We start from the raw sequence: 24,172 nt of genomic DNA, 5'->3' as shown, positions 1-24,172 counted from the left end.
GACGGCATTCTTGACTTCATCGGACGAAGATGAAGTCCGTAGTAGGCGGCGCTGCATTGGCCGCCGTGGTCATGGATGCTGCCGGTCTCCACCACGTCATCGAACTCCGACGCCGCCTCTGCCTCCGCCAACGTCTGGCATCAAGCGAGGCGGCCGTAAAAGGAAGGCCGTGTCTCCATCGCCGGCCCAGCCTACTCCTCCGCCGGTGGTACGTCAACCGACCCCGCAACCTGCACCACCGCCAGCGCCTCCTCCACCGCCAGCGCCTCCACCAGCTCCTACGGCCCCGCCATCGCGCCGTGCGTCGCTGCCACCACTGTCGCCAACGCCACAACCACCCTCGCCGCCTCCGCCACTGCCGCCGACGGTACAAGTCTCCTTGGAAGTGCTCCGATCGTTGATCGGTACACTGAAGACATGTACCAAGGCTTTGGAGAAGATCACCAGGAGCGTGGAATAAAATTCCATATGTATTTTTCCTTTTTTATATATTTCTATATGTAATGCTGGAGATATATGTATGTATGTATGTATGTATGTATGTATGTATGTATGTATGTATGTATGTATGTATGTATGTATGTATGTATGTATGTATTTTCAAGATCCATTCGAATTTTCTTTAGTTACATTAAATCTCGTACTGAAATGACCCACAAGAATCGTTGATAGTGCAAAAACACTAAAAATAATAATGCAAAAACACTGAAAATAATAATGCAAGAAACACTGAAAATAATAATGCAAAAACACCGAAATAATAATGCAACAAACACTGAAAAAGTGAGTTTGATTACAAGTCACTGTGGGTCCTTCTTTGGATAAAGGAAGGAAAAAGAAAAACAAGAAGAAAAAAATGCGCAGTAGCTTGTCAGATAGGCCTAGAATCGGAAGGAGATCCTCTGACGTAGCCTCCCCTGACATAAAGTCACTGACATGTGGGGTTGTCAGGCATGAGGCCCACCTACCAGTGACCAAACTGCAGGGTAACGTACATCAGGGGATCCATGTCCGAACCGGCCATAACAATCAGTGGCGGGTGGCGGGCTTACATCAGTGGCGGGCTTTTCTTGACCCGCCACTGATAGAGTTTCATCCAATTTTCAAGTGTTGGGTCCAAAACGTTTGTAAATAAAGGTTTAGAACATATAATAGTTTTTTTGGTAACCTTACATGTTACTTGTTCTTCTCAAAGAATTTCAGAATTTCTCGAGCAATTTTACTATATTTCGTACATATTTTGGATTTTCACCACATTTCGGCATTAAATGAAAAATCACTTTTTTCAATACATTTACCACAAGAAATTAATGTAAGAAAGGTCCATTGGACCCATTGTAACCTATTAGAACGCAAACACATAAGTTTCAATGAAAATTAAATATTTTATACCTTGATTACTGTGATTTACACTTAACTCAATAGTATAATAATGTTAATAATTTGAAATATTTGTCTGAAAATTATGATTTTCTGCAAGTGTCAATTTTTAGTGATGTTAGAATTAATCTTGAGTATGAGTTCTACTAGGATTAGGTGAGTTTGTGAGTTGTAATCAGGTTAGTTTCTTGGTTAAGCTAGCCTGCGTGTTGGAGTCCTTGTGATTAGGATTGGAGTTAGTCACGTGTGAGTACTAGTAAGTGTCTGTTTAGGTGTTCGTTCTGACCAGCGGTGTGTATATATACGTGCACATACGGCTAGGTTGTAACGTGTGTTTTGAGTTGATAAGAGAAATAAAGAAAAGAGAGGCACGACAGGTGCCTCTGGCCAAATAAACTTCCGATCGCGTGCATCTTCATGTGATTGATCTTTGGGCAAACCCAACAAGTGATACATTCATCACGTAAAAAAATCAGAGCATTATCTAAATTTCACAATGTACTTCCTGTACATTGCACCACATCTCCCTGAGGTGTTTCCGAAACACCTCAGGGAGGTGTTGGAGAAATGACCTCATTTTGACATTTGGATTTAAAACTTTGTCCAAATCTCATAAAATTTGGCACACTAAGCATATTTGGTATGTATTGCATGTATGCAAAAGCATTTTCAATTTGGACGTGTTTTCATATTTTTTTTGAATTTCAAATTCAGTTAAATTTGTTGTGTTTGGGCCAAAATGATACGACATACATGATTTGAAGTTGTGGAACAACTACTGGAAGTATGCAAACATTGTTAGTACTTGACTCCTCGAAGAAAAATTCAAAAAAACTATTTACTTTTGCAGATTTGAATGGATTTGAGTGGATTTAAATCCTGGTCAACGCGAAGTCAACTTTCTCAAATGGGTTTGAAATTTCACCAGTGTTCTTAACTTTTGATGTACTTTGGCCGAGCAGCGCCCCAGCCCCCTCGCTCCGTCTCTCGTCTTCCTCCTCGTGCGAGCGCCGGTATCTATCTCCCCTTCGGTTTTCTCGTTCCGTCACCCCACGAACAGATCCCGCCCTTTAGCTCCCCGTTTCATCTCCTTAATATTCGCCAATTCGTAACTGAGGCAAAAATCAGACAGGGCGGTCGCCCTACCTTACCGGGTCCTCCGCCCTTGCTGACCCTGTCGAATTCGGAGCACGGACAGCCACCGCCGGCGAAGAAGAGGAACATAGATCCTATCGTTCCAACTAACCATCCTTGGAATCTTCCCGCAACAATTAGCCTCGTCGACTTCTGCGGCCGGCCAGGTGCGATGGGACACAACCTTCTCTCATTATTATTCCTGATTTCTCCTGGTGATTCTCTTACCTTTCTCGCGTAATGTTCGTGGCAGAGGATAGCGCTATGGTGATTCCTCGGGAGGCAAACCTTCCGATTGACGCAGAAGCTAGGGAGGCCGTGGCGCGGGTTTCCCAAGCAGTGGTTGGAGTGGCTGACGTTGACGGTTCGGCCACTTTTTATCCAGTATCCAGCAATAATAACTTCATGCTTAACCAAAAAAAAAATGTTCTTTAGCTACGTCAAAAAAAATGTTCTTCAGCAATTATATTGTTTGCACTATGTTCAACTCAAATTTATATTTAAGTTCGACAAAGTTGGGCGAGAAAAGGTTACACCTTTGATGACTATTAGGTTTTGTTTGGAACAAATCAAGATTTTTTTTATGTCCCTTACTGTAATTTGACTGTTTTTTTCCTTTTTCTTTTAGGAATATAACTTTAATGCCTACTTTCTCATTGTTGCCTGTCATGTCGATGTTGATAGTATCTTATGAGAGGTTACGGTTTATATCTCTTAAAAGAACCAGATACACGTTGAAGGAGAATCTATTAAATTTGCTTTGGATATATTTCCATGCATTGTTTTATTGAACTATTAATCTATTAACTAATATATCCAAAAACAAATTGTAGGTAGTGGCGATCAGTGGCGGAGCGCTTCAGGTTTTATCTTCGAATTCAATGAATACAGTATGATTGGGAAAATATTATCATCTCCAGCCATAGCTAAAAGCAATGATGGTATGATCCCCAAGATTGAGAAGGTAATATGTCATTATCGAGTATGGATCCTTTTATAGGTGGTGGAGTGGATACGTCATACGTTATTAATTTTTATGGTACTTGTTGTAGATAAGAGTTTATCTATTTGATGGTTCTCTTATGATGCCACCATTGAAGCTTGTGACGATCACTGGAATTTGTTAGTACTGTCTGTTTCATTTGACTGTGCTGTCCAAACTCTGAACATGGTGGAAATTAGAGAGAATATGGAGAGCAGGCTCCCAAGGGATGACTATCTCGGTGGATTAATTCTGCAGCCCCATTCAGCTCTTGCGGCTCATGAAATGCTTTGTCCTGGCGATACCATTATAGGACTTGGTCGACAGTCTGAAGAGCCCTTTGGGCTTCAAGCGAATTGTGGAATTTACAGGTGAATGTCCTTTTACTTATATTGTGTCGTTAGTAATGTGTATATAAGAAATCCAGCTTTCAGGTAATTGTTACAACTAAGAGAATACACAACAGAATCACACTCATATCCAGAACATACTTTGGCCATTAAATTTGAGTTTGTAGGGACTTTCTAGAGACTATTATTAGCTAGCCCTACTCTTTACTATGAAAGGTGAGTGGGAGCTGTATCAACATGTCAAGGGCATGAGTCTGTTTTTCCTTTCTGTAAAAGAGAATGAGAGGGAGAGGCTTGTTAGGATTTTAAGTGGTGAGCACCTTAGATCAGCGATAATGGGAGCGGCGATGAGATCTGCGAGATGGGCAAAAGAGAATGAAAAGGTGCGTTGAGGTGATTCTCGGGCTGATGGTTTTGGGGCGGAGGTGCACCCAGATGCTAGCAGCATGGAGCGGATCGGTTGCTGGGATGTTTGTGCGAAAAAGATCAAGATAGGAAATAGATGCTCTAGAATGAAGGAATCCATTGTGACTCGGCAACAGAATTGGCCAGAGGCTGAGAAGTTGATTAGTACTACAGAGAACGTGGTGGATGGGGTTGGAGGTGAGGTAACCTCTCCCAGCACCTGTGATGTGGAATGGATTAGGGAGAAAGAGCTTGGAGGGGCGATAGTGAATTGAGGTTGGAAGTCATTGTGCCCCCTTTTGTTGAAAACAGTCACATTTTATAATGGCCCAAGTGTATTCTGGCAAATTCACACGTTTTTGCAGTGCCATTGACTGAAATATGATTTACATTCCGTTCTCGCAAATGCCATCCAAGCATGACATCTTGTAGTTTTTTTTTCCTTTCTCTATGAATAATAATTTCTGCAGGTTGAAAAATAATTTTCTATTAATAGAAGGCGTTACTGAAACATAATATTAACTTTCTTTCTCATTGTTTTTGTTCCAGGTTTGAGCGTTGGGCGAGTTTCCCTACTTTTTGCCATGAAATGCAGAAAGCAACATTTATAAACACATATGTAAATACATCTTCACTTTGTTTATTGTCTAAGAATAAATATGCTACTTTGTTCGCAGTACGCAGTATAACACAGTTGTTTCTTTATAGGCTGCAATTGGTGGTCCAGCAATAAACAAACAAGGCAAAGTTATTGGAATGCTTTTCCATGATTTAGATTATACTCCTTTCATGCCATGTAACATCATTTTAAAATGGTGGGAACATTTCAAAGAAACTGGGTATGCTTCTGGATGTTAAGAATTAGTCCAATCAAGATTTTCTTATCCATTGGGCCTACAATAATCTTACACGAATCTCAGTGATTGAATCAAAAGGTTGTTATTATCGATTGAGAAATAGTTATTTCTCAGTCGCCTAAGAAATAGCAAAACCGTAAGAATTATTATAATTGTCTTTTATGATGTGTCTCACTGGGGAGCAGCTCACACAAACCTTGACGAGAGCTATCTGTGTTTGCTTGTGGGAATGGCATCAAACTTTCAGTAGTTGTAGCACGGGTGGGATGCGACTTACAAACTATTTCCTTTACATGCACTGCCGAGCTAGTCCAGATAAATGGTTGTATTATCCCATACATATTTGAGCTTATATAGCTCCCACGCAGGTGCAAGCTCATTGCGACCAAAATTCCACCTTAGTTTGTTAAAAGTTAGCATGTGTCTTTATCGGAGTCTAGTTTTTGGTTATGTTGCAAGCAGTGGACTGGCCGAAGGTCTATGCTGTTGTGTAGCGCAAGACTCTTTCCTAATGATACATGTTGAGTACTTATTGGAGCCATTCTTCCTGAAGCAACTACAGAATGGTTGTCATGGGCATACCGCTTTGGAGGAGCATTTAACTGGGCATTTATGCATCTAAGGATATCCATCTCTATAGATTTATCTTTCTACAGTTTGTTATCATTTTATTTGATAGTTAAGAGATTGAGATCACATAAGCTAGAAAGGTTATAAATAGTTACTTGTGTTAGGGGCAAGTCCCTCTGTTATAAGGCCTGCTGCATGCTTTGGTTGAATTAAGGAGAGAATAAACTAATCCATCTCTTATCCACTTTTCGGAATTCCTGCCAGTGAGGTGCAGCTGCCATCAAAGCACTATTATGGTCCATGACCGCCTTGAGAAAACTTCTGGCCATTATCCCCTGTTCATGTACTAGGTACATGCCAATTCATGTCATATCCAATGACTGTGCTCCCATTAATGGTTTGCAGCAAGGGTTCTAATCCAATGGGTTCTGGTGACAGTCTGTGTAAATGCTGGTTTCCACATTGATATCCCCATGGGGCTGGCAATGGCAAGACAATTGGTGGCACCAGTGTTGACAGCAAAGGACGTCGGACAATCTGGTGATGCTGTACCGCCACTGAGTTCATCTCGGTGCGATTGTGCATCCCCTCAATCTGTTTGCACACCATGGGTGTCACAACCAGATATGATTGTGGCGCTGCAATATGCTGCCACAACATATAAGTTGACAGCTACTAGCAGCGGTGTCAGGACTCTGATCTGGATCATCTGGTGCCATGACCAGGAGGTGCTGTTTTTGGTGAACACGAGGCCTCCTCAGACTGCAACAACGGCCAGCTCTTATCAGCTCGAGGACAAGCTGCCTTTGTGGAGGGTTTAATGCCATGGGTGTACAGCCTTCAAGGACCACACAATTAGGCAGCTATGCATATAAGGCCCAGCTATCTCTGCCGGTTCATCTTTCCCTAGTTTGTTTCTGTTTTGGTAGTTTAGTGATTGAGGTCAAGTTTGTTCGGAAACATAAGTATAGGTACTTGCGTTAGAGGTAAGTCCCTCCTATATAAAAGGTGCCACATGCTTTGGTTAAATTATGTATGAGTAAGGATCTGTTTGGTTTCAGCCCAAGCCGACCCCATTAAAAATTCCGTAGCCAATATTTTGGCTCCGGTTTTGGTTGCCCATGATTTAGGCAATGTTGGCAACAAAAAGAACTAGTGTGGGCTTGAAAAAATATTTTCACAACTATCCAAGGAAGAGCCAATGATTACGTCATGATAGAAAAATTCCCTATCCCATGAAGTGTGGCTGCCGTCAAGGCACCGTAGCGCCTCTTGGGTTCAGAACCCAGCTTGAGCAGCCCCCTAGGGTTGCTGTTTACATGGCATTGGTTCAATGTTGCCAGAAAAATCCTGACATTTTCACATCTAGAGATGCCTTTTGTGGTTTGGGGCACTGGAAACACTTCAAGGGTGGATAGCACTGATTATGTCTTCGGCTCCTGCATACCCAATCGGATAAGTTCACTACCTCTTAGCCTATGTTGATTTGCTTTCAGTAGAAGCTAATCGCTTTGGTAGCCCACTTGCCAAGATGCCTATACAGTCGAAGGGCGAAGGATGTAGTGTGCAAAGTCTATCGTGCACCTGTCATGTGATGCGTTGAGCAATATCTTTGGTGAAGCGACCGCCTAGAAACATCTCTCCTTGTAGGATGCAAAAAAGGAACTTGCATCTGATGCGGATACCCAATCTCATCGCTTGGTTGTCCCGTGTATTCCAGGCTCTTGACAATTGGCAGGTCACCGTTGCTCTTAGAAGAGCAAAAGGATAGGGGCATAGCAGGATAACCACTTAAACCTATTTGGCCTAGTTTTTCTCACACCTCTAGCCCCTTTTGCACTTCTCTCAAGCGTGCTATGCATTATTGTATCAAATTTCATGTTGCGGTACTAGAACATGAGTTCTTGGTCTTTCTGGAGCACCACTCCCATAGATACAAAACATCAACACCAACAAGATCAGATCCTAATAATACAAGTAAAAGCAATGGGATATTTCTTAAGGGAAGCGAAGTAGAAGGTATGGATGTTGGTATGCAGTTTGATGATCTGCTGTTCTTATTTATACATTGTTGTTTCTTTTTTCATTTCTTCTATATGGTAACAAGAAGAAATATTCATTTTTTTTATATTTGTGAATTTCTAGAGATGTGTCTTTGCTCTTCCAAAGAAATTTGGATAGATCCAATACTAAATGAGGTTTGTCCAGGTCTATTAGCACGAAATTGTTGTTAATTACAAATGCTTAGGATCACAGTTTACATTTATATGATAACAAAGGAATCTCATGAAAGAAAGAAATGTGCAGAGCTTGATTAAATGGTAAATCGTAATTTTGAAGTGGTTTACATGTTTTGTGTTACTTTACATATTGTCACGGGGTTGCTCATTTAACTTAAGACAGTTAGTACCTTTGTCAAATATTGGAGCTCTAAATTCTCCGGCTCTCTATTTACTTTTTAGCTTGTTTTACAGAAAATATTGTCGTCCGACTATTGGGGTTTTTGGTGTTAATCTGCATAATGCTCATTCTTCACGTTGGGTGAAAGTTCCCACTGCTTTATATGAAGGCTTGGATGGGTTTCTTGTCGAGCTGGTATGTCCTGCCTTTATTATTCTTCCTTGCATCTTAAGTTTGTAAATCTTAGTGCTTGTTGCTTCCTAAAGCTGGTGCATGATTGAATATTTGAATATCAACCGTCCTAACGTACACATGATAAACAATATAAGCGTGATATTTCATATAATCTTACCATTTTTCATGTCTTTATTTTGTTGATATAATTCCCAACAAGACATCTCTAGCTGTCAGATCTGTGGGATTACAACAAAAAGACCTTATTATCAAATGTAATGGAGAACATGTGGCTACGAGTTTACAGGCACGTCTATGAATGTTAGTTATTCCTTGGCATTCACTTTTTGATATGTTGTTTTTTGATATTTACTGCAAGTATGTATTTTGACGATATTGAATATTATTTTCTAATTAGTTACGTTTTGGAGTTTCTCTATGCTCTCATGTTACTTTATTTATATTTGGTCTTACTAGTTGTTCGAAATCTTGTCCGGAAATATTGGAAAAATGGTGAAGGTTACTTTTAAGGCTGAGGACAGAGAGACACATTCAGTATTTCTTCCTGTGGAGGAGACTCTTGAGAAGAAGTTCTATAGGTAGAACTGACTAACTACTTGCGTATCAGTTAGCCACTCTTGATTTATTTGGCACAATGTCCTTTTCTTCTATACTGACTAACTATTTATGTATCAGTTGGCCAATCTCAGAGTACAATCATCTTTGCTAATTTGGAGGCAGTGGATGGTGTTCCGTTTTAGCTGGATTTCTGTTTATTTAGGTGGATGCTGGCAAGGCTACCCTCCTGTTTTTCTGTGTTACTTTGAAGGGAAGACAACACCATGAATTACTGTCGGTAGCAGTATTTCTTATGTTTTGGTAGCTTGACATACTATGTATCTTCAGCTGGCCAGAAACACGTTCATGTTCTCTATAATTGCATGAAGGAGTTCAGATTTCTGAAATAGTGTCCAGTAACTCCAGTTTTGTTTTTATGAGAAGGCATATTCGCCATCCCTGGTGCAGCTTTATGCAAGAATACTCAGTGTGTAAAACAGATTATTGTTGTGTCTTTGGGAGTTATGGTATAAAATCAGGAAGGGACAGGGGGCGGCCGTTGGCTGGGAATCTTGATCCCAGCGACACCGGCCCCGCTCGAGAGCATCGGAAATGCTCCACAAATGATCCAATCTGACAATATTTTCTATTACATCTGTTTCATAATTCTTATCTTAAATTTGCTAAAAAATAAATGTTTCTATTTTAAAAAAATATCTAGATACATGTAAGATTTCAACAAGAATTATGGAACGGAGCTAGTACCATTTAGCTTGTGTCTATTTAACTTAAGACAGATTTGTGGAGTAAAAATTCAGACTTAATGATCGATGCAGATTTGTGGAGTATATTGCTATTTTTTTTACTGTGGAATTATAGTACTCTACAGATTTATTTATACTATCACGGAAACTTAATGTTTTTACTCCACAAATCTGCATCGATCATTAAGTCTGAATTTCACATATTGATTTCTTCGTTCTCAAACCGAAAACCGACCCGAACTTTCAGTTGTCAATTTTTTTACGGCCAAGCTCGGTTCTCAGTTTCTACAAACCCGAAGTTCGTCGAACAGAACTTTCGGTTAAAACTGAACTGAACGCCCCTCTCGTCGCCACGTGCACGCTAGCCGGACCGCCGGAGTAGCGTCGTTTTTCAATTAGTTTTCGAAGCGACTCTCACATTTTACAAATTTTACAATTCGGTCCAAATCGTCAAGAACTCAAGACCCAAGAGCACCAACTAGCCGCGTGCATCCGTCCACGAGGGCAGAACAGGTAGGAGACACAAACGAAAATGCTGCGCCGCGCCGCCCACCGCCTCGCCTCCCGCGCCGCCGCCACGGGCGGCGCTGGCTCCGTCGCCCGCAGGACCCTGGCCGCGGCGGAGGTGCCCGTGCAGGCGCCCGCGGACTCCGCGTTCGTGGGAATCGCCGCCAACAAGGAGGTATGCGACCCCCCAACCTCCCCGCTTCCCAATTCCAGATCTGTACGGTGCGTGCCTACGGTTTGGGTGTTAGCGCGATCTGCGGGTGGGTTTGGGCGGTGGGAAGTTAAGGAAGGCGGGGCCGCCGTGATCTGGTTCATCGTGCGCGCGGGGTTATGGGAAACCCCGCCTGCCGTTTTTAGCTAAGGATTGGGGATTCGTCCTGATAAGATATTGGGATGTAGGCTTCTGATCACGTCGTGTGTTAAGAGAAATATTTGTGTATGTCAGTAGACTATTGTATATGACCCTGACGATGGATGGGCGGGTTTGCGGGTGGTTTTCCTTGGATCACATCGTATCATGTATTCTGATGTCTCCGATGATTAGCCCTCGAACGTCGGAGCTGATGTTCTATCATGGGGCGGTGCTATGTAATCCCTGAGATTGCTAGATGTCTTTCTGCCTATTAACTGAGTACAAATTTAGCCCCCCACCCCCAGTGTGATAAATAAGCAATTCCACTTAATGTGTGTATGGTTTTGCATCTTCTTTTATTCATATTGGTATTTACAGTACTCTGTCGGTTATCCTTAGTTGTTTTATTCGTAGCACGTTGTTCCCATTTTATAGTTGTAAGTCTCTAATAGTGGATTGAGTACAACTGCGCTAGATTTTCATAAGTTCTGGTCACATCATAATAATATGGTGCTGCTGAAAACATTTCTCAGTTGACAATCATGCCCATCTGATGAAGATCTTCTCATGCTCGTTATTTGCGTCGAATTAGAAATAAGTTATTTCTCAGTCGATTGAGAAATCGTAAAGCCATAATTATAGTAATAATGTGCTGTGCTGTTGCTGCTGTAGACAATGGTTAGTTTGTAAGTGCATTATCCCTGATATTGGTTGAAAATATCTTCCTTCTGAAGTTTTATGACACAAAATGGTCTATAAGTATACAGTATGATGATTTCACTTATATTTGCTGTGCTGCATGAACATTTGTCTTGTGTGTACAAAATTACCTATTCCCTCCGTCGAACAAAAGATGTCTCAAGTTTGCCAAAATTTGGATGTATCTAGACATGACTTAGTGTATAGATGCATTCAAATTTAGTCAAAGTAGAGACATCCTTTGTTGGACGGAGGAAGTACTTGACTTTGTGGTAACTAGGCCAAATGTTGGTTTAGTCTTGACTTTCTTAGCTTCTTGCTGGAATCAATGCCTTGTTAATCTTTCTTTACTATAAAGTTCAGTCCTCACGCAGAATCCTAATCAAGTTATGATAAATCATTGGCATGTCCCTTATTTCTGTTTGTTCATCTTCTTTCCAGGTTGAGCATTTGAATTATCTATCAAGGCCACAGCCTACTCGTTCTATCACATGTGCCAGACTGTATCCTGCTGGCAGATCATTCAGCACCCAGGCTGCTAGTACATCAAGCACACCACAGCCTCCACCACCACCACCACCTCCAGAGAAGACTCACTTTGGTGATCTTAAAGATGAAGATCGCATTTTTACCAACCTCTATGGTCTGCATGATCCTTTTCTGAAAGGTGCAATGAAGAGGGGTGACTGGTATAGAACCAAGGACTTAGTGATTAAAGGGGCGGATTGGATAGTGAATGAAATGAAGAAATCAGGTTTGCGAGGCCGTGGAGGCGCAGGTTTTCCTTCAGGCCTCAAATGGTCCTTCATGCCCAAGGTCTCTGATGGACGCCCATCTTATCTTGTTGTTAATGCTGATGAGAGTGAGCCAGGAACTTGTAAAGACAGGGAAATCATGCGCCATGACCCCCACAAGCTTCTGGAAGGGTGCCTGATTGCTGGAGTTGGAATGAGGGCATCAGCCGCTTACATATATATTAGAGGTGAATATGTGAATGAGCGTCTCAACCTTGAGAAAGCCCGACTGGAAGCATATGCATCTGGACTTCTTGGTAAGAATGCTTGTGGATCTGGTTATGATTTTGATGTGCATATACATTTTGGTGCTGGTGCCTACATCTGCGGTGAAGAGACTGCCCTACTCGAGAGCCTTGAAGGCAAGCAGGGAAAACCAAGACTGAAGCCGCCTTTCCCTGCCAATGCTGGGCTGTATGGTTGCCCCACAACTGTCACGAATGTTGAAACTGTTGCTGTAGCTCCAACAATTCTTAGGCGTGGCCCAGAATGGTTTGCAAGTTTTGGACGTAAGAACAACTCAGGGACAAAACTGTACTGTATCTCAGGCCATGTCAACAAACCTTGCACCGTGGAGGAGGAAATGAGCATACCTCTGAAGGAATTGATCGAGAAGCATTGTGGAGGTGTAAGAGGAGGATGGGACAACCTGCTTGCAGTTATTCCTGGTGGTTCATCTGTTCCCCTGTTACCAAAGCACATATGTGATGATGTGTTGATGGACTATGACGCCCTAAAGGCTGTCCAATCTGGATTAGGGACTGCAGCAGTTATGGTGATGGACAAATCCACGGATGTTGTTGATGCAATCGCTAGACTGTCATACTTCTACAAGCATGAGAGCTGTGGGCAGTGCACACCTTGCCGTGAAGGCACAGGATGGCTTTGGATGATCATGGAGAGGCTCAAGGTAGGCAATGCCAAGCTAGAGGAGATCGATATGCTTCAGGAGGTCACAAAGCAGATTGAAGGGCATACGATCTGTGCCCTTGGGGATGCTGCAGCATGGCCTGTGCAGGGTCTTATCAGGCACTTCAGGCCTGAGCTGGAAAGGAGGATCCGCGACCGAGCTGATAGGGAGCTGCTGACAGCAGCTTCTGCATAAGCACCATTGCACACCTGTTCTAGTTTCCTGATTTCTTTCACAGAAATAATCCAAACTGATGGAGCTCATTTCTGTACAACGAGATGCAGCATCCTGATTTGTTTAAACCTTTATGTGGATGTTTATTTGATGCGCTGAAGCAGCTGGTGTATTTTGATGGACAAGCGACACTTTTGAAGTAGAAACAAATATGAAGGTTTGTACCCTGTATGTTACATAAGCCTGCTTGTTTCTGATGAATGTTAAGTAAGATTGTCTCCTAAGTTCTCCAGAATCTGAGTAAATTTGTTGAAAATATACTACCATGTTTGGCCAATGCTTGCAGAAGATGTAGAGATTATTCTTTCTACATAATATGGCATTTTTCGGGCCTGGTGCTAGACACCAGACTCTCAATCAGCCTTCAAATTGTGATTTACCTTTGCACTATTAGCTCCTTTGTACTCCATGTTGTCGTTAATCATGCTGCTTCTAATGTTTTGTCGCTTTTGAAAATTTGTGTCGATAGAATAAGACTGGTAACTGTTAGTAACCGATGGACTATCCAGCCAGTGATTCAGTAATCAGGAAGTAGCCAGAAATGAGGAAATCTGACTCTTCCTTTTACCTAGAATGAAGTGTAGGTTCTTGTATTGGAATCGCAATTTTCTCTTTGGGGCAGGGAGAACGCACAATGGCAAACTACTTTCTCCGTCCAACAAAAGATGTCTCAAGTTTGTCAATATTTGGATGTATCTAGACATGATTTAGTGTATAGATGCATTCAAATTTAGTTAAAGTCGAGACATCCTTTGTTGGACGGAGCAAGGAGTACATTATTTTAGCCTAGTTGCCCAAATGCTGACAAAAAAACTTCGAGATCGAAATGGATGTGAAGGATTGCCCTCTACGTTACTACTCCTTTCGTCTCATATTAAATGACTCAAATTTGCCCAAATATGAATGAATTTATACCCAAAAAGCATATATGTACTTGTAATATATTGTCACTTAATATGGGACGGAGGGAGCAATGACATGAGCCTGCTTGTTGTTCATTAATGTTAAGCTACTATTTGTTCCTAATCTCTCCAGAATTTGAGTCAATATGTTCATAGGATTTCAGCCATGTAGGATTCCACACGAAGGCCGGTCTGTATGTGTGTACACCCAGTAGGGATTGACCAAACACAAGCTAGCTTGTTAATAAAGGTCACTGCATGTAAGCCGAGAACAACCCAAGTTGTATTGTCCATCTCTTTATGCAACTCAAACAAGTCGACGAGACTGCGAGTGACGGCTGCCGCTCCATCCTCAGTTTTGCGGCAGGCGCCCAAGCAGGGGAGTAGCCTACATCGCCAATTGCCGGACCCGGACAGCACCAGGCTCGACCCTAGGCCCCTAGCTCGAGGTGCCACGAATTCGCTATGATTCACAATTTTTTCACTTGGTGGTAATCGTTTCCTCGTACCTACTTTCACTCTTCCAATTTTTTACAAATTATTAATATATTCCTTCCATTTCATAATTTTTGTCTCAAATTTGTTCAAACATGGATGTATCTATTTTTAAAAAGTGTCTAGATACATGTAATATTTCGACAAGAATTATGGAACGGAGGGAGTATATGCTTATCATGAAATAGAATCAGATTTATTTACAAAATTATGTAGGCTTCTATCGGATAAAATGCCAAACAATATTAGGAGATCATTCAATGTATCATGTGTGTTCGTTGTTTAGTCAATGTTGACCGTCAACGACACAACACAAATACTGAATGTACTCCCTCCGATTCTAAATTGCTGTCGAAATATTACATGTATCTAGACGCTTTTTAAGAATAGATATATCTATATTTGGACAAATTTGAGTCAAGAATTTAGGATCGGAGGGAGTACCTTTGTTTCTCACCGCCTTGACTTCCTTTTTTTTATCGGTCCTCCATGTAACTTTCCCTACTAATCAAAAGGCAAACGATTGCCTTTTCTTAAAACAAAACATCTCCGAGGGCTTGTTCAGTTTGCACGATTTCTAGAGGATTTCTATAGGATTTTAAGAAAAAGTTTCTATGTGTAGCACTTGTTTCATAAGAATAGAGGTGCTAAATCGATTTTGGCCGAATTGACCTAGCTAATTCTTAAGATTCTTAACATTAAACGAGACCTCAAGGAAATTTCCTAAGGATTAAGGTGCGCATGATATTCCAATTCTTTATCTTTTTTATTCCTATGAATTCAAAATCATGCAAACCAAATAAGCCCTCGTACATTGATGACAAGGAATTGTTTGATTACGATCTTGGAGGGCTAGATGCTTCCGGCGTGTTTGTTTTGAGCTAAATACCAAAACAATTTTTGCCGCATGACCAATTATTGGTTGCTTATGATTGTTTGCCCTTCCAATGATGCCTGAGAGATTCTTGAAACAATGCAACAAAAGAAAGACCAGATTACCGTATGTAGCCATTTTCTCTGTCTATTTGTCACATTGTACATTAACACGAAAACGGAATTTCACCATCTTATAAGGCCTTGTGGGTTAGACTCCCGACTATAAAAGAAGAGACTACACGTGCTTGCTCACTCACTTGACACGCGTCGCACATGCGTAAACCATGTTTCGTGAATCGAGTCTGGTTAGGCTCAGGCTCATCACTTTAAACGGTTGTGAGGTTTTGGCCATTAGGAAAATTTGCGGGAATTCATTCGAACTGACTCGTCCACTACCTAACTGGGTGTCTATGTAATGAGGTGCGCTGGCACCCTGGTCTCATAACCGTAATATCGTGCCCTTCACTTTTGGCCGTCACAAATCCAATTTAGTGGTGCGCTGCCTTCGGCTTCTCGTGCGTACATAGTCACTCCAAACTTAAAATAGTTATTCCTTGATCGACACGATAGCCATCCAACCGAGCTTATCTCATCTGTTTGCAAATTTGTGAGGTTGGTAAGTCTACGATGCGATACTACTCTCTCCGTTCTTAAATATAAGAAGTTCTACTTTGATCTTAAGTCTAACTTTTAAAACTTTGATCAAGTATATATTTCCTCCGTCCAACAAAGGATGGCTCAACTTTGACTAAATTTGAATGCATCTATACACTAAGTCATGTATACATCCAAATTTTGACAGAATTGAGACATCTTTTGTTGGACGGAGGGAGTAGAAAAGTCTCTGACATCTACGATTTCAAAATAGTTTTATCAAATCCATCATGATATATCTGGTGGTGATGGTACGGTCACGTCGGTACGTCACTTCACCGAAATTACGAATCTGCCATCGACGTCTCCACGTGTCTTTTAATCCCGGCTCCTGCAGTCCTCAAGCGTAGAAAAAACACGTACCGCCAAAAAAAAACCAATAGAGCCCTCCTCCTCTCCTACGAATCTCACCCCCACCCCCTGCCCGATCCAGATCTCGCCCACGCCCGCCGCCGCTCTTGTCGCCTCCACCAGCTCGTGCGCGTCGGCGGCGTCCGTGTGCGGAAGGCGGTTGCGGACCTGCGGCTCCGTTGCGCGCTCCGACCGTCGCCTCCACCGGTTCGTGTGAGTCGGTGGCTCCCCACGGTACTGGGACGGCGATGGGATGAGCCTGGGGTCGGGATGGCGATGGCCTTGCGCAAGACAGCAAGGACCGCGTCAGCGCGAGCCATCGGCGGCCCTCCGGACAGGCAGTGGCACGCGGCGATCAGTGGTCGGACACGATGTGGGGGCGGCGCGCAGGCATACCTGGCGGCAAGTGGGAGTAGACGGCACGCGGGAGCGGACGGGCGGCGGGAATCTACAAGCGGGCGGGCGCGCATGGCGGCGTGATGTTCGGTGGCGGGATGAATCGGGACGGAGAGAGGAGGAGTTTGCACTCAGTGTGGATGGAGATCATAGTTAGAGGGAGAGCGAGAAATTGGGAGAAGAGATTTGAGAAATAATGTATGGAGTAGGAGTAATAGGAGAATAGGGCAAGGAGAAATATATAAATAAGACATCTGAAAAAAGAAAGAGCAGAGTATTGCCCACGAAAATAAACATATCATAAACACATCGACATTTAATTTGACGTTTTGATATAATTTTTCGTTGTTCCGTAGCAACGCACGGGTTCTTTTGAGTATTTTCATAGTATGATTGTTTGTAAGTCTTGATAGATTTTTTTAAAAACATTTATTAAATTTTAGGAAATTTATTTAGGACAAAGCTACTCCGTACTCCGTACTTTTTAAACGGAGGGAGCAGTACGTATATTCGAACGATTCGGGAGGAGGCGCAGCAAAACCATTTCCTCGGCGGCCCATCACCAAAACCCATAAACCCTCCTCTCCCCGCTTCCCTCCCTCCTCTCTAGGGTTTCTCTCCCACATCGCCGCCGCCCTCTCGCCATGGCCGCCGACACCTCAAAGCCCTTCTTCCCCGCCGCACCGCACACCTCCCTCCTCCCATCCCATGGAAACCCCAACCGTCTCTCGCCAGAGGCCTCCTACTGGCGCAACTTCCGCTCCTCGGAGCTCGAAACCGGCTCCCAATTCCCCGTCACCCACCTCACCTTCTCCGCCGCCCACGCCACCCCCACGCTCGCCGCCGTTTGGTTCAACACCGTCCGCCTCTTCTCTGGCGATCCCCTTGCGCCGCGCCCCAAGATATCCGTCTTGAAGGATGATTTCGCTTATTCCCCTTCCTTCCGCTCCGACGGCGCCCTCCTCGCCGCTGGGGACAAGAAAGGCGTCGTCCGCGTCTTCCGCGTCGACAAGCCGACTTCAGGTCCGCTACGTACGCTCCGTGCCCACTCCGCCGAGACCCGCGTAGTCAGGTACCCGGTGGCCGGCGCCGACAAGATCCACCTCCTCACCGCGGGGGACGACGCGCTTCTTGCCTACTGGGATGTCCCCTCTGAAACGCCCCTCTTCACCGTCCCTGCCGCCCACCGCGACTACATCCGCGCCGGCGCCCCGTCCCCCGCCGACCACAACCTTTTCGTCACTGGCTCCTACGATCACGGCGTCAAATTGTGGGATGCCCGTACCGGAAAAGCTCCGTCCCTATCTTTCTCTCATGGCGCCTCGGTGGAGAGCGTGCTGTTCCTGCCATCCGGTGGATTGCTAGCCACAGCGGGAGGGAACATGGTGAAGATTTGGGATGTAATTGGTGGGGGTCAGCTTGTGCACTCGGTGGAAAGCCATGTCAAGACTGTAATGGCACTTGCGCTCGGGAAGATGGACAACACTGGGGAAACACGGCTGCTTAGTGCAGGGAGTGATGGTTATTTGAAGAGTTTTGATTATGGGAAGCTTAAGATCACACACTCAATGCGGTACCCGAAGCAACTACTGTCTGTGGCATGCTCACCTTGTGGGACTGTGCTTGTTGCTGGGTCATCAAAGGGTGATATTTATGTGCGGAGAAGGAAAAAGAAGACGATAGAGGAGGAGCAAGGTGGGAAGGTTGGTGTGTTTGATTGGGCATCGCCCAAGCCAGAGAAGAAGGTGCTGAGATCGGGGAACTATAGGTACTTCCTCCGTGGTCAGAATGAAAAGCCCAGGGAGGGTGACTTTGTGATTGAGAAACCTAAGAAGGTAAAATTCGCAGAGCATGACAAGTTGCTGAGGAAGTTCATGCACAAGGAGGCACTAGTTTCAGCATTAGCTAAGAACAACCCAAGGAGCACTGTGGCTGTGATGGAGGAGCTAGTTGCAAGGAGAAAGCTGGTGAGGTCCATTGGTAATTTGGATGTGGAGGAACTCGGGTTGCTCCTGGAGTTCCTGCACCAGAACGCGACCTTGCCAAGGTATGCAAGGTTCTTGCTGGGTGTGTCAAACAGGGTGCTGGAGATGCGCGCAGAGGACATTCGCTCGGATGGGAAGCTGAGGGGCTACATCAGGAATCTTAAGAGAATGGTTGCAGAGGAGATTCAGATACAGCATGCATTGCAGGGGATTCAAGGGATGATATCCCCCATGCTTGCACTTGCAAGTAGATGAAAAGGTGTTGTTCTTCGAAGGGGATTTTTGTTGTCTGTTTGATTGCAATGAGGGCTGTCATACGTGATGATGTATGTTAGTTTACACTTTAGAGACCCATGCTTGTTACCGAAATTTTTGGCTTGCTACTGATCGAGTTATGTGCCTAAACTTCTGATCAGATTATCTTTCTATTATTCTCATTTTGATGAAGTGCAGTACCGATATTCTACTTTTGGTAATTCCATCAAAATATAATCTCTGTGATGCTTTGCTCAATTGTTCTTCTGTGTGCGATGAGTGGGTTATTCGGTTTCGGAGTTGAGACTGCTGATCTCCCCAGTGCTAACATCGTCACCTCCTTTCTTTGGAGGAAATTTGTAATTTTGTTGTTCAAAGACGAGCTCTTGGGGTGCTCTCACCTATTGTCTTGTTAGGTCTTTTTTCACTTGCAATGTTAGGTCTTTTCTCACTTGCAATTGGTATTTCAGAGTTTGGTGTAGATTCATGTTTGCGATTTATATTCCCTTATTGTTGATATTATCGAACCGAGCTTCTGCTGGATCATCACGATGTTGTGCATAGCTGTCCGCTCATGTAATGTCAGCCTGAATCTGTTTTACTTCTGAGTGTTGCCAGTTGAAGCATAATGGTAATATTGGTGCTGTAATGTCAGCCTGAATCTGTTCTGGATGTGGAAAAACTAGGTGATCTGGGCTTTTTGTTGGCTTGTTGCTGTTTCTTCTACATGCTTGTTGCAGGACTATGTTTGCACAATTTCTAGTAAATCATGGTATACACTATATATCATCATCTTCCATTAGCGTTTCCAAATGTTGCGTGAACAAGTATTCGCAAAATGGAGACGTTCCGAGTAAAATGTTCCGAAGTCAACCACTCATGTGCCTTCTTTCACAAACGTTTTGTAGGGCAGTGAATAGTTCACAGCTAATGCGGATGCTGGAGTTGGGAGATCCAAATTATTTCTCCTCAAATGGTGACCATGGTTCTTTACCCGAAGGGAATACAGAAAGTCCAGTGAAAGAACAATATGGCACCTAAATTGGTGCTTGTGCACTTTGATCAAAATCAGTCTCTGTTCGAGTGGATCATCCCAAATTTCTCCACGGCAATTCTTCAAATAAGCCCTGAATGTGTTACTAACATCAGATGTTTTATTTCCTCCTCTAAAACATGTAATAAAGCCTTTCCTTGCAACAGGGCCTCCCTCCCTCTCTGCCTAGTGAGCCAGAACTCCAAAGGAGCTCTACCTTCTTTCACTTTCTGTTGAGTCGTTGACCTCACAATTCACAAATTACAGCCAGCCATGTCCATGTTACAGTTACAGTCGAGCCGCCGCCACCTCGCCTTCTCACCGCGCATTACCACCTTCTCTTCTCCCAATGGACTCCGCCTCCTCAGGGCAAGAACGGCGAGAGCCCCAACCCTAGCTTCGAGGAAAGCCCCGACAAGGCCATTGCCTCTGCAGTTCCTAGCGCCAAGGCGACAATGGCGATGGCGGTGCAGCAGCAGCGACGCCGTCCAAGAACCACCCTTCGTCGAGGCCAGTGCTGCCGGCGGGGGCGGCGAGAAGAAGAGTTTCTGGGCGGCGGTGAGCCTCATCATCGGCACGGCGGTCGGGCCGGGGATGCTGGGGCTTCCGTCGGCCACCATCCGCTCCGGCCCGGTGCCTTCCACCGTGGCCATCCTGCTCTCCTGGGCCTACGTCGTGTCCTCCATCGTCCTCGTCGCCGAACTCAGCTTCGCCGCCATGGAGAGTGGGGGCGTCGAGGAGGTCAGCTTCACGGGACTTGCGTCGAGCACCTTGGGGGCCATCTTCGGTGGGGTCGTCGCTGTCGTCTACGCCGCGCTGAGCTTCTCCCTGATCGTCGCGTGCGTCGCCGGCATTGGATCTCTAGTCTCCCAGCTCTTCCCCACGGTGAATCCGGTCTTGGCGAATGCCCTCTTCCCGTGCTTCGCCGGCGTCCTCATTGCTTTCTTCCCGTTCAAAGCTGTCGATGGCGCCAACCGTGTCCTTTGCGGCCTGATGCTCGTCTCAATCACGGCGCTTGTGGTCACTGGCGTCTCTGTTGGCCGGAGCAGCATGCTAAAATCTCTCGGCTATGCGTGCTGGAGCCCTAGCGCCATCCTGCCGGCCATTCCCGTGACTGTGCTCACACTTGGGTTCCACGTGATCACGCCGTTCATCTGCAAGATTGTGGGAAACTCGGTGTATGATGCACGGAGGGCAATACTCATTGGAGGCGCTGTACCATTGGCCATGGTTTTGTCATGGAATGCGGCCATTCTCGGATTGGCAGGTACGGCCGGTGGTGCAGCATTTGATGACCCTATTAAGCTTCTTCTCTCGGTGAATCCAGCAGCGTTGCCTGCTGTTCGAGGCTTTGCATTTTCTGCATTGGCGACGAGCTTGATTGGATATGCAGTCAGCTTCCCAAAGCAGCTGGCAGACACTTTGGAGCTGTTTGCTAAGAGGTTTTCTCGGAAGCAAGGAAGTTTGCAGCTCTCTGATGCTGGCGGCAGTCATGGAAGAAATGGGGCAGTATTGACATGGATAGTGCTGATCATTCCCATCTTCATTGTATCATTCTTTTCAGCAGCCTTTGCCAAGGCACTAGATTTCGCTGGTGTTTATGCAAACTGCTTTCTGTTTGGGATCCTGCCTCCCGTCATGGCCTGGATTTATCGGTCACAGAAGAGAAAGAGGTAATGTCTATTAGGCCATATGTCTTCTGAAGGAGTATATAGTTGTCAATGTGGTAAAAATATCAATTCCAGGTTACTCCCTCCGATCCATAATAATTGTCTCCGATTTAGTGCAACTTTGTACTAAATCTGAGACGCTTATTATGGATCGGAGGGAGTAACCAGTAATGATCATATACACATGCTGCAATAATGGAAAACAATCTGGAGGTACTAACTTTTGCTGACGTTCTTGCCGATTCATGAATGGCTACTAAGTAGCTAAATTAAGCATTTCTTTTTTCTTTCTTGGTTGTATAAGTAACCTGAAATTCAGTCATTTGATGTTCAACATAGCAGTGCCCTTTCATAAGCTGTAATGCTCAAGTGCTTATCAGTACAATTAAAATGTTTGTTTGTACTGACTCCAAATTCTGCTATTATTCCATCTGTGAGGGAATATGCAACTTGATCTATTGCAAGGCTCTAGGCTAGATATATACAAGTACAATGAGATAAACTAGAAATCCTAAATAGAGTACAAAATGAAATACAAGTAGTCCTAGTACAATATGACAACTAGTCCTGGTACAATACAACTATGTCTCTAACACCAGTGACCTTTGTGTATAAAGTTGGATAATTTCTGGTTTCTATAACTTGTGGATAAAGCATGAATACTCTGGACTTGTTGAGTTTCCACAAGAGCACAATTTCTAGTTTTAGTCTTTTAATGATATATGTTCAACCTAACATAGAAATAACTTGGTCTGCAACTCTTTGAATGGCAAGACGACCATCAAAATTTAGTGTATGCTAGACACTTTCTGGAACTGTGTTATCCAAGTCTGTATTCAGTATAAAGTCATTAACTAAGATAAATTTATGGAGATAACAAGAGTATAAGACTGTCCTGAGAAAAATAGTCGGTGCCTATACCCTCTGTCTTGACCAACCAGCTAAGCAGTTCAATGCTACAGCACAATTCATCTGAAAACATGTTCTTCATTTTATTTTAATTTTTTTGACTAAGAACTTGCTACTACTTAAATTAGAGAATAGCACACCTAAAAAACAATCACATGCTTTTCCAGCCCTTTCCTCTACCTTTTTTTCTGGATATGAACCTGTCGTTCTTTTAAAATGATGCTATCCACTGATGTAGTTTGTGTAACCACTGACCTAGCTTTATCAGTTCCAGTTAATTAATCATCGTCTTTCCTCCTTCTGTAGCAAACTGTAGAACTTCTCCTCTTGCTTGCAGATCACATGATGGTCTCTTTTTGTCATTACGCCTATGAGTAGAATCATTTTATGTACAAGAAATATCTTATTTCGTGGATGCTATAGTTTATCATTCAAAAAAAGGAAAAGCAGCCTCTTGGCATCAATACTTGAGTTCCTGAATTTAGTTTTTTCATTATGTTCAAAATATCATACCCATTTCTGTGTATTGATCCTAAGTTTGGTTATGCTCCTTCATCCTCTAGGTCACCTGATTTATGTGAAGATATTTTGCCTGGTGGAAATGCTGCTCTCTTGATACTTTTCATTGTTGCTTCGGTTCTAGCATTCTGGCACTAGAAGGTAAGCATATGAGATACACATTTACACATTTTTTTATCAGGCACAGTTCACAAGCATTCGGGTGGATAAAAAATTTGTCAGGAGTCTGACTAATTGAAGTTCTGTTTTATAATTTTCTGCTGGTAGTCTAACTGAAGCTATGATTGCAACTGCTGTCCAGAATTAACCAAAATTATCAAGAGAATCTTGACTTCCAGTAGCATTGGAGAAAATATGTATAAACGCGACATGTATGGTAAAATTCTTGCTTCAAAATTCAAATTTGTTTTGAGAGGTGCCACTGAAAAAGCTAAACTTTTAACCAAAAGTTTAATCAGTTTAGTGCAGATTCTTGTAATCTTGATGATGTTTTAGCAGCGGGACATGCCATGATCCTTGATACACTCTGCTTTATGGCTTTCTATTCTAGAACAATCTGCTATAAGAACTAGTCAATTTTCTAAATTTGCCCTCAAGCCAGAGAAATAAATTAACTTTCCACTGATTCCCTTGTAACTCCATTCTGCCACAGCTACTTGTTCGAGTTTCTAGAGCAACATATAACCAGCCCACCTTACTCCTTGTGTCTGGTGTTGTCTCTTATGACTGCGGTGCTTTCGACACCTTTGATGCATTTAGAGTTAATTCCAATTTGTACAATCTATTTGCCACGAGATGACAGGTTGCACCAAATTTAGAGATTGGATCATTTTGGAGCCATAATTCCGATCTGCACCACATTTTATTTTTGCCACAGATCTGACAAAGATGGATCCTTGAGTGCAGGAGTTCAAGAGATTCGATCAGGAGCTGAGCGAATGATCGATAAGGCTGATTGGCGATGGTTTAGCTTTGTTTCCTAAAATTTATACATGAACGCATGAGCAATGCAGCTCATGCGACCGGACCATTTGATATACAAGGTCCATTTGCATCT

At 43.6% G+C, this 24,172-nt stretch overlaps 3 protein-coding genes and 1 pseudogene across 11 annotated transcripts; all 4 read left to right on the top strand.

Annotated features, from left to right (window-relative positions):
• The first annotated feature begins 2,308 nt into the window (after positions 1 to 2,308).
• Positions 2,309 to 9,324, top strand: LOC100834274 (annotated as a pseudogene).
• Positions 9,325 to 10,059: 735 nt separating this feature from the next.
• Positions 10,060 to 13,347, top strand: LOC100824830 (NADH dehydrogenase [ubiquinone] flavoprotein 1, mitochondrial). Its single transcript, XM_003557320.4, has 2 exons — positions 10,060 to 10,256; positions 11,574 to 13,347. The coding sequence occupies exons 1-2, from the start codon at positions 10,107 to 10,109 to the stop codon at positions 13,029 to 13,031; spliced, it is 1,608 nt and encodes a 535-aa protein (XP_003557368.1). The 5' UTR covers positions 10,060 to 10,106; the 3' UTR covers positions 13,032 to 13,347.
• A 3,929-nt stretch (positions 13,348 to 17,276) lies between these two features.
• LOC100824522 (protein SLOW WALKER 1) lies at positions 17,277 to 19,242 on the top strand. The gene has a single exon (XM_003557319.4). It carries the CDS (start codon positions 17,389 to 17,391, stop codon positions 18,982 to 18,984), a length of 1,596 nt encoding a protein of 531 aa, XP_003557367.1. The 5' UTR covers positions 17,277 to 17,388; the 3' UTR covers positions 18,985 to 19,242.
• A 684-nt stretch (positions 19,243 to 19,926) lies between these two features.
• LOC100833961 (tyrosine-specific transport protein 2) lies at positions 19,927 to 24,172 on the top strand. 9 transcript variants are annotated; one of them, XR_001407666.2, is made up of 4 exons: positions 19,927 to 21,690; positions 23,160 to 23,256; positions 23,417 to 23,491; positions 23,993 to 24,172. XR_001407666.2 is itself a non-coding variant. In XM_014902588.2 (3 exons), the coding sequence occupies exons 1-2, from the start codon at positions 20,291 to 20,293 to the stop codon at positions 23,251 to 23,253; spliced, it is 1,494 nt and encodes a 497-aa protein (XP_014758074.1). In that variant the 5' UTR covers positions 19,927 to 20,290; the 3' UTR covers positions 23,254 to 23,256; positions 23,993 to 24,172. The 9 variants fall into 9 exon arrangements, 5 of the variants coding, with proteins under 5 accessions (XP_014758074.1, XP_024313333.1, XP_024313332.1 ...); XR_002962256.1 differs by lacking the exon at positions 23,993 to 24,172 and adding an exon at positions 23,579 to 23,817; XM_014902588.2 differs by lacking the exon at positions 23,417 to 23,491.

The sequence above is a fragment of the Brachypodium distachyon genome, chromosome 1 (genome assembly GCF_000005505.3).
Source record: "Brachypodium distachyon strain Bd21 chromosome 1, Brachypodium_distachyon_v3.0, whole genome shotgun sequence".
NCBI lineage: Eukaryota > Viridiplantae > Streptophyta > Magnoliopsida > Poales > Poaceae > Brachypodium > Brachypodium distachyon.
The sequence above is the reverse complement of the archived record's forward strand: the minus strand, read 5'-3'. Positions and strand labels throughout refer to the sequence as shown.